This window comes from Acinonyx jubatus, chromosome D4, assembly GCF_027475565.1.
Source record: "Acinonyx jubatus isolate Ajub_Pintada_27869175 chromosome D4, VMU_Ajub_asm_v1.0, whole genome shotgun sequence".
NCBI classification, from domain to species: domain Eukaryota; kingdom Metazoa; phylum Chordata; class Mammalia; order Carnivora; family Felidae; genus Acinonyx; species Acinonyx jubatus.
The window spans coordinates 427796-437094 of NC_069391.1; the positions used below are offsets into that span (position 1 = coordinate 427796).

Sequence of the window (9299 nt, forward strand, 5' to 3'; positions counted from 1 at the left end):
GGCGGCGGTGGCGGCAGCGGCGGCGGCGGCGGCGCGTGGCAGGTCCGGCGGGCGCCAGGCGGAGGCGGCCCGAGTCCGGCCCAGCCTCGTCCCGCCTGGCCCGACCCCGGCCCGCCGACCCGGCCCACCCGGCGCGCCGCGGCGCCGCCCCGGCCCGGCCCCGGTCCCGGCCCGGCGTCTCCTGAGGGAGCGGCGCCGCCGGCCGAGCGCAGGCCCGGCCATGACCGACTTCAAATTGGGCATCGTGCGGCTCGGCCGGGTGGCCGGGAAGGTGAGCGGCTCGGGAACCGGGGCGCGGGGCCGGCGGATCGGGGCGCTGGGCCGGGGGCGCGGGGTCTGGGGGCTGCGGGGCCTGGCGGGCGGGCTGGCGGCGTGTCCCCGCGGGGCAGGAGGGGGCTGGTGGCCGCGGCAGCGCAGCGCCCTTCCGAGGCGGCCCGCTCGCTCGGTGGCAAGACGGTCTGGGTCTCGGTGCCTGCCGGTCCGTGGTGGAGCTTCGCGCAGGTTTTCACGCTGCCTGCGGTGGCCGTGTCTGGACCAGCCTCAGTGGGCCTCCCAGAGCAGGGCCTCCCTCTGCTTCTCTCCCTTACCTGGCCCCGCCCTCCGCGTGTTCGAGGCTGGGGCTTCCTGGCACCTGTGGGCATTGAGGCTTGGCTGTTTCCAGGAGCCGGCCGGCCGTGCAGCTGCACCAGCCACGGACCTTACCCGGGATGGGAACCCTGTTCCCATCACCAGCGGCGGAAGCTTCTGGTGGGAGAGAGGAGCAGAGGCAGTCAGATGAAGGTAAAACCGACTTAGATCCTAGAAAAAGGCTTTCCAAGCAAGAGTGAGACTAGTCCGTTTGGGGGACTGTTTCTTGCCTTTCCTGCAGGAGCGATGTGGCTTTGGAGCGATGTGGCTTTTTACCTAAGGGAAGGGTGGGCTCCCCGTCAGCTCCCAGACCATTTCCAACTCAGTGACTGGTTGCGTTAATATCATCTCTTAAAACTTTCATTTGGAACATTTCAGACAGAAAGTTAAAAACCAGTTTAGTGAGCACCTGTGTAACGACCACCCATCTTAAGTGAACATTAATTGACATTTTCTGGATGTTCTGCTTCAAACCCGGTCCTTTCCTGTATTCTGAGGAAGCCCCTGTCTCGGGTTAGGTCTGTTGACCCGTTAAAACAGCTTAGAGCTTAGCCAGTTCAGTGGCACGTAGGAATGAAGCCTGATACCTGCTCCTCTGGTAGCCTTGAGTGGGTCATAACCACCTGCCGTTCTGGGTAGGCTGCCTATGCCCCTCACCTGCAGGCCTCATTTAGCTTGAAGGAGCTGTTGCTGCCTGTTACTGATACTTTATTGAGACCCTGAATGTAACGTTTTGAAACATGGTTGATTTCCAGACCAAGTACACACTGATAGATGAGCAAGATATCCCACTGGTGGAGGGCTACTCCTTTGAGGTAAGGATGGCTATTCCTTTGCTCCCCTTCTTTCAGTCACTGCCTGGGGAGGGTCGTGAGGGATGGGTTTTATCCTCTGTGAGGGCAGCCTGGCTTCTGCTGCCCAGTGGAACCCCGACCACCTCTGCGATACTGGTCTTCCCCCCACTTCTACTCCGGTTGCTGGCTCTTCTGAAAACACATCGAATTGTGTCACGCTGTGCTTGAATGTTCAATTGGACAAGCCTTGGGTCCTTATGAGGCTGTGCACTGCCACCCCGCCTTTCCTCTGGCCTTGGCCCCACCGTCCCTCTGTGCCCTGGTGCTCTCTACTCTCCCTCTCCCGAGCTCCCTTGCCTTCCACAGTTCTCCGCTGGATGAGCCAGCCCTCACCTACCAGCTCCTCCCCGCCAGAATCCCTCCAGGAGTCTGTGGACCCACTACACTTTTATTTCAGCCTCTCATGCTTTCATAGCACAGATGACCGTTGGACAACATGGCTTTGAACTGCACAGGTTAACTTATACATGGGTGCTTTCTCTGATAAACATAGTCCAGTACCGTAAATGTATTTTTTTCCTTGTGACTTTATTTATTTTTTTGAATGTTTACTTTTCATTTTTGAGAGAGGGAGCATGGGCACCGGTATGAGTGGGGGAGGGACAGAGAAGAGGGAGATAGAGGATCTGAAGCAGGCTCTGCACTGACCGCAGCAAGCCTGGTGAGGGGCTTGATCTCACGAACCTCAAGACCATGACCTGAGCCAAAGTCAGACGCTCAACTGACTGAACCACCCGGCGCCCCTCCCTAAGACTTTCTTGAAAACGTGTTCTTCTTTCTAACTTTACTTTATTGTAAGAATATAGCATATAACACATGTAACATACAAAAATATGATACTCGTCTGTTGTTGTTAAGGTTTCTGGTCAGCAGCAGGCTATTAGTAGTTAAGTACTGAGAAGTTAAAAGTTACACGTGGATTTTTCAGCTGTGTGGGGCTTACCTCAAGGATGAACTGTAGTTACTTGTCCGAGGCTTTGTTTTTCTTACTGAATTGTGGGCTTTTTCTAAAAGTGGGAGAATTTATTTCTCTGTGTTCACAGTGTTTTACAGAGTGGTTTGTAAGTGAGTTATTGCTGGGATACAGGGCTGATTTCTCACATCTGGAAGTCTCTGCAGAGCTCTGGGTCCCAGAAACAGGCTCCATATATGTATCCTGGTTTGTTTGTTTCACTTAATTTTTCTTTCTTTTCTTTTTTCTTTTTAATTTTTTTTAACGTTTATTTTTGAAAGAGAGAGAGAGAAACAGTGCATGAGCGGGGGAGGGGCAGAGAGAGAAGGAGACACAGAATCCAAAGCAGGCTCCAGGCTCTGAGCTGTCAGCACAGAGCCCGACGTGGGGCCTGAACCCATGAACCATGAGATCATAACCTGAGCCAAAGTCGGATGCTTAACCGACTAAGCCACCCAGGCGCCCCTTTCACTTAATTTCTTTAAGAGGGATTTCCAATGTAGCTAAGAATCAGAAACTTTTTAACAGACCTTTTCTTTGCTCCTTCTCAGGCCCGGATGGAAGTAGATGCAGATGGAAATGGTGCTAAGATATTTGCATATGCCTTTGACAAAAACCGGGGAAGAGGGTCAGGAAGGCTCCTTCACGAGCTGCTGTGGTAGGTATCTTCAAACTGCTTATTTTCTATTTGGGTACCGCATGAGCCCTGATGCGCACATAGAGCCTGCAGAGACACCTGCCCTCATTGACAGAAGGTGCTTTCCCTGAGTCGTGCTCCCGCACCCTCTTAGTTACCTTTGGGTCATTTTCATTAACTCAGAGGAATGGCTCATTCGCATATTGTATCACTAATAGAGCAGGCTAAAAGCGCATTTTTTGCTCGTACGTGCTCCAGACACAGCCTCCTCTGGGGTAGGGTGGGGTCTGCTCCCTCCACTGGGCTCTCGCTGAGCCTGTCGGTGGGATGTGAGGAAAGGACTGCCTCTCCTTGGTGTGCATGGTGTAGTTCCACAGTGCCTGGGACTACTCTGATGGGGAAGTCTCTAGATTGTGTTTGATGGTTGGGGTTCTGTCAAGGGGCTGGACTGTCAACACGGTCTATCTTGTTTAGCCACGGACCGACACGCTTAGATTCCTCTCGACACCCTCGTTCCTAATTGTCCCCATCAGCGTGATGAGGGGCCAGTTCAGATCACAGGGCGGAAGTATTTGGGAAGGCCAGAGGAGGCTGATTGAGGGAGACGCCTTGTTTTCCAGGGAGCGGCACAGGGGAGGCATTGCTCCTGGGTTTCAGGTGGTACACCTCAATGCTGTGACTGTAGACAATCGCCTGGACAACCTGCAGCTGGTGCCGTGGGGCTGGCGGCCCAAAGCCGAAGAGACATCCAGCAAACAAAGGTGGGACTTCTCGGGGCTGGGGGAGCTGGCAGAGGTGCCTCATGGAAGGTCCTCCTTCAGGCTCTTGTTACTAAGAGGGGCCCGTGTCTCCACTCTGATCTGATGCTTCTGTGGGAGTGGAGACCTTGGTTATTTTCCCTCAAAGTTTTCCCTCCTTGTTTTCTTCACGGGGTTGGGATACCATTTTGATAATTTTTTTTTTTTTTTAAATGTTTGTTTCTGAGAGAGAGAGAGAGAGACATAGCACAAGTAGGGTAAGGGGCAGAGAAGGAAGTAGACACAGAATCCTGTGAGCTGTCAGCACAGAGCCTGATGTGGGGCTCGAACTCACAAACCGTGAGATCATGACCTGAGCTAAAGTTGGACACTCAACTGAATGAGCCACTCAGGCGCCCCTTCTAATGATTGGCTCTAGTGGGGAGAAGAGCTGTCTGGGCTGGATGCCTGCTCATGGGCAGGACTTCTCTGTGTCTCTGAGAAAACTTGGACATCTTTATCTGGGGATGCCTCCTGTGCACACACATGTGCATCTATCTTTCTGTCATTCTCTTTGGCTAAACACCTAAGCAGTGGCTTAAAGGAAGCAAGAGAGTGTGGTTTGGGGGCTCTGCTGCTCAGTCTCTGCCTCTTCATGGTCCTGACAACAGTGCTGCTCAGGCTACTGCAGGTGTCCCCCTTGGGCGAGTAAGATGCTCTGAGGCAATTCCCATGGCCCCAAGAGCAGTCTGGGTGTGAGCTTCATGGAGGCCTTGGGAAGAGCTGGGGAACCAGCAGAATGGAAGGTAGGAGCTGAAATTAGCCAGGGTGTTCCTGGCCACGTGTGCATTATCTGTGGGCTCACTGGGGCTCTCTGGGGTTTGTGCACGCCCTTGGGCCTCTGGGAAGGCTCTTTCATCAAACAAAATGAATGTGACATTAGGGATTAGCAACAGAAGGGTAAGGGCAGCTCAGCAGGCGTATCAGTGTCTGTAGATTTCCCCCTGGGTTGTCCAACACGGATGCTCATCCAGTGTGGACACCGGGAGTGGCCCCGCCTCCCCCAACACCAGACAGGTTTCCTTCTGCTCACTGGAGACCTGGAAGGGGCTGCCCACCCCTTCACCCGCAGCGGATCTGCTCCTGCTATCGCTATCAATCGTTACTTTAGGCCTCTGTGTGACTCATGGTTTGGCCAGCCTGTGGCTGAATGTTGTTACATTTCTTCATCTGAACACTCTTTATGATCATAAGATAACCACAATTGAGAACACCTGTTTGGAAAAGGATCCATTCCATCATAGGCCACCCTGCCCAGTGGTCTCTGCTGGGTCGTGGCCTGCCTGCCCCGTTCTCCTCTAGGCCATTCCCATGAAGCCCAGGACAGGTTGTGTTCTTGAGGTTCTGTCCTTTGTGTCATCCCAGGAACTAATCAAGTGGGACCATCCTTAGTTTGTCAGCTAGGGATTCAGACTCTCCCCCTACTTGTCGTGGGTCGGAGCCAGCCTGAGTGTGGCCTGAAATACCAGCTGGCCTGGGCATTATGTGGTCTGCACTCTGCAGGTCCTTGTGGTGGGAATCCCCCTCTTTGTGAAGCAGGGAACGTGGCGTCATGGCTTCTCCCAGGCCTGCACCTCCTGCCCTGCTTTCCTTCAGTGTGGGGCCACAAAGGCGGCTCATCCAAGGGGGGGAAGGGCCTCTCTGTCAAGGTGTGTTTTCCTCCCTTTCTGCTTCTAAGAGCCGACTGGGATTGAAACTTGCCTGTGTCGTGTAGGACTTCCTTGAAGGGCTCAGAAGGCAGCCAGCGCCCTCCTACATCCTGACACGTCCCCCTTTTTTTTTTTTCCTTTTAAAAAACCTTTCTTATTGTGGTAAAATACATACAGTGTTTGCTCTCTCAGCCATTTTTGAACGTTCAGTTTAGTAGCATCCAATACATCCACTTAGTTGTGCAACCATCCCCACCATCCATCTCCAGAACTTCCCCATTAGACACTGATTCCCCCCCCACCCCTTCCCCCCAGCCTCCACCTTCCTACTCTGTGTCTTTGGATCTGAATCTTCCAGGGCTTCCTGTGAGTGGATCCTACAGGATTTATCTTTTTGTGACAGACTTAGCACAGTGTCCTCAAGGTTTATCCGTGATGTAGCCTGTGTTGGGATTTCGTCTTTTTTTTTTTTTTTTTTAATGTTTATTCATTTTTGAGAGACAGAACGGAGTGTGAGCTGGGGAGGGGCAGAGAGAGAGGGAGACAGAATCCAAAGCAGGCTCCAGGCTTCGAGCCCTCAGCACAGAGCCCGACGCGGGGCTTGAACTCACTGACCATGAGATCATGACCTGAGCCAAAGTCAGATGCTTAACCGACTGAGCCACCCAGGTGCCCCAGGATTTCTGTCCTGGTGTCCTATGTGTTTTGGATAATATTACATTATGGTTATGTACCACATCGTACCCATTTGTGCATTGATGGAGCCTTGAGTTGTTTAGGTTAGGTTTGTTTACGTTTAGGTCTTTGATCCATTTTGAGATAATTTTCGTATATGGTATTAGGTAAAGGTGACCCTTCCCCTATTTAGCCCAGGTCCTCCAGGCCTGGCCCCACAGAGGGTGGTAGGTTGAAGGGGGTGCCAACCTGCCGCTTTGCTCTCGAAGTACAGGTGGTGGCACCTTTGCAGCCCAGCAGCAGGGGGAGCTGCTGAGCGCCTTCACCAGCCCTGCCCAGCCTGCGCTCCCCCTGGGGCCTGTTAGGGTGCCTCAGTTCTAGCAGCAGGTAGGATTCTTCAGTTGCAAGCTTCTGGTGTTTAGAAAGACTTAGAGCGGCTCACAGTGTTGAAGGAGAGGTGGACCGGCAGGGGCAGAAGTAGGTGCCTCTGGGTCCATGAGCAGGGAGAAGGACTGCCTGGCTTTGCACAGGTGGCCAGGCTTGGCCAGGTCCCTGTACTGAGGCCGCACACTCTTTGTGCCTGCTGTGTGCCCGTCAGTCCCAGGTTTTGGGAAATCTAAGAGGGAGGCAGACATAGCCCTGCTTAGACATGCTAAATACTTGGCATCCCATACAGGTAAGCCCTGCTGCATGGTGGGGGCAGGCCAAAGAAGAGTCAAGTTGTCCTAACAGAAATTGGGGCAGAGATATGCTGAGCAGGAGAAACCAGCTATCTGTCTGCAGTCAGGTCATTGTCATGTCCCTGTCTTGACTGTGTCTGGCTGGAGTATACTGAAGCATATGCTTCTCCTTTTAAGGGAGCAAAGCTTATACTGGCTGGCGATTCAGCAGCTTCCCACAGACCCCATAGAAGAGCAGTTTCCTGTCCTGAACGTGACCCGGTACTATAACGCCAACGGGGACGTGGTGGAAGAGGAGGAGAATTCCTGCACCTACTACGAGTGCCATTACCCTCCCTGCACGATGATTGAGAAGCAGGTACAGGTGCTGCAGTGAGTGCCAGCTCCGGGTTGCTCCATACCCCGCTGCCCCGGCCCCCGCGGGCCTCTCGCGCACCTCTCCACCGCAGCCGCTGTGCCTGCCGGCTTCAGTGTATGGGCTTGCCGGGTCCTTTCTGATTGCAGCGTAGTACCTGCCCCACAACCAATCCCCTGGTGTGACCGTGAAGCCATGGTTGTCCTGTGTGTTCTTTCAGCTCCGGGAGTTCAACATTTGCGGGCGTTGCCAGGTGGCCCGGTACTGCGGCTCCCAGTGCCAGCAGAAGGACTGGCCCGCCCACAAGAAGCACTGTCGAGAGAAGAAGCGCCCCTTCCAGCACGAGCTGGAGCCAGAGCGATGACCGGGCTTCCGGACCCACCTTGGGCGTAGCAGACACAGACTGGTGGTTGACCCAGAGGTGCTGAAGAAGCCAGCGAAGTGCACCCACGGCAACTGCCACAGAGGCCCCCTCGCCACGGGCACCTCGTGTGGGCACGGCGTTCCCCTCAGTGTTCGTCTCCAAGCAGAGACAGCTGGGGAGGCTCCCACCAGGACGCTTCTCATTATTTATATGTTAATATGTTTGTAAACTCATGTACAGTTTTTTTGGGGGGAGGCAGTGGGAAGGTTAGATATTACAAATAGAATCATTTGCTGTAATTCTTAACTGGCAAGCGGTTGGGCCACACATTTAAAAAGTCTAAACAGTGTCACCTAGTGGAAGCTCTTTCTGGGCAGCTGCCGTCCCGAGGAGCGCGGCCTGCATGGAGTCACATCCACAAGGCACAGTAAAGGGGTGGAATCATCGAGTGCCTCCACCGTGCTCTGCTCTCCTTTTTGCCCTCTCTGCTATTGAAGTTTTCTAAGTGAATCAAGGTGCTGTGGGGGTGAGGGGTGGAGGTTGCCTTTATCTTTATTCCTAGGCTGAGAGAGAGGGGAGGCAGGCAGGGAGTGTGAGTGAGACCGGGCCTGTTCTTGTCCTGGGGCAGGAGCTGCTGGGGGTGGTGAAGTAGGCGGACATGGAATGTTCTCGCCCTGGCAGTCCTCCCCTTGATTTGTGTGCCGCGTGGCAAAGAGTTCAGTGGTGGAGGTCTGCCTGGGAATTGGAGCAGCTAGGGTGAGTGAGCGCTGCTTTCCTGTACACTCTGCTGGGCTCCCTCCCTCTTGTCAGGGAGCCACAGATGTCTGAAGGCTGGGCAGCATCTTGTATACCTTGCAGAGCCACCATGGGGCACCAAGCCAGGCTTTGTGTCTGGGATCTTGCTGGTCTCCAGATTCAGCCAGCCAACCTGCTAGGGGCTTTGCTTCCTGAGAGAATGAGGCTGGCCATCCCAACTCTTGAGTGTTCGTCCTGGGCTACCCCCTGCCCCACGTTGGTCCCAAGTGCTCCTACTTTCCCTTGTGCAGCTCATCTGCCATCTTCCGGTGTGTTCCATCTGTCCTGTGTGTCCTCATTGCTTTCCTTGACTGAGAATAGCCTCTTGGTGGCGTCGGTTTGTGACTTGAGTTTCTAGTAGGTTCTTTTGCGGTCTTTGGGAGTCCTCTTGGGCAGTAGGTCTTGGAGAGCAGGACTGAGCAATCGGGTAAAGACAGAAAGCAGGGAGCAGGAGGGTTCAGGTCAACCCCAAGGGAGGTTCTCTGAAGGCGAGAGAACCCTGTCTGCACCATGTGTGTTTTCACTGAGTAGCTCCCCTTGGTCAGTGTGGGTGAGGTGCAGCGTATTTTCTAGATGAGGAACATCTTTGCTGCATAGGTAAAGCCTGCTCTAGGTCCCTCCAAACCCTAGGTTGAGCAGCAATGGGGGCTCAGAAACCTTTTGTGGAGGGGGATATGTATGATCCTGAGAGATCATCAGTCCTACAGACAGCAGTTGGCTGGAGCCCTTGGGACATTCCCAGGGCTGGTGTAATTCCTTCTTCCAGAGGCCAGCTCTAGTCTGGACCGTTTGGGTGGGGGGAACCCAGGTATGTTGGGGTTTGGGTGGTCTTCCAGGCACGAGGCCTTGAGTGTGCTCAAGCAGTGTGCCTTCAGACAAAAAGGCTCCTGGGAAGAGGAGGCAAAAGACCACAG

At 54.1% G+C, this 9299-nt stretch overlaps 1 protein-coding gene across 2 annotated transcripts; it reads left to right on the plus strand.

The window, feature by feature from the left end:
- On the plus strand, positions 1-8045 carry ZMYND19 (zinc finger MYND-type containing 19). Of its 2 annotated transcripts, XM_027050941.2 has the most exons (6): positions 9-271; positions 1383-1442; positions 2985-3091; positions 3691-3831; positions 7049-7229; positions 7447-8045. In XM_027050941.2, the coding sequence occupies exons 1-6, from the start codon at positions 221-223 to the stop codon at positions 7588-7590; spliced, it is 684 nt and encodes a 227-aa protein (XP_026906742.1). In that variant the 5' UTR covers positions 9-220; the 3' UTR covers positions 7591-8045. The 2 variants fall into 2 exon arrangements, with proteins under 2 accessions (XP_053060269.1, XP_026906742.1); XM_053204294.1 differs by lacking the exon at positions 7049-7229 and having other exon boundaries at positions 1-271.
- Positions 8046-9299: the final 1254 nt, after the last annotated feature.

What these genes read in the sequence shown, in the direction of transcription:
- ZMYND19 (XM_027050941.2), top strand. Translation starts at nt 221, where the DNA reads ATGACCGACTTCAAATTGGGCATCGTGCGGCTCGGCCGGGTGGCCGGG. An exon ending in TGGAGGGCTACTCCTTTGAG is followed by an intron (nt 1,443 to 2,984) that starts GTAAGGATGGCT and finishes GCTCCTTCTCAG; the next exon opens with GCCCGGATGGAAGTAGATGC. An exon ending in GCACGATGATTGAGAAGCAG is followed by an intron (nt 7,230 to 7,446) that starts GTACAGGTGCTG and finishes GTGTTCTTTCAG; the next exon opens with CTCCGGGAGTTCAACATTTG.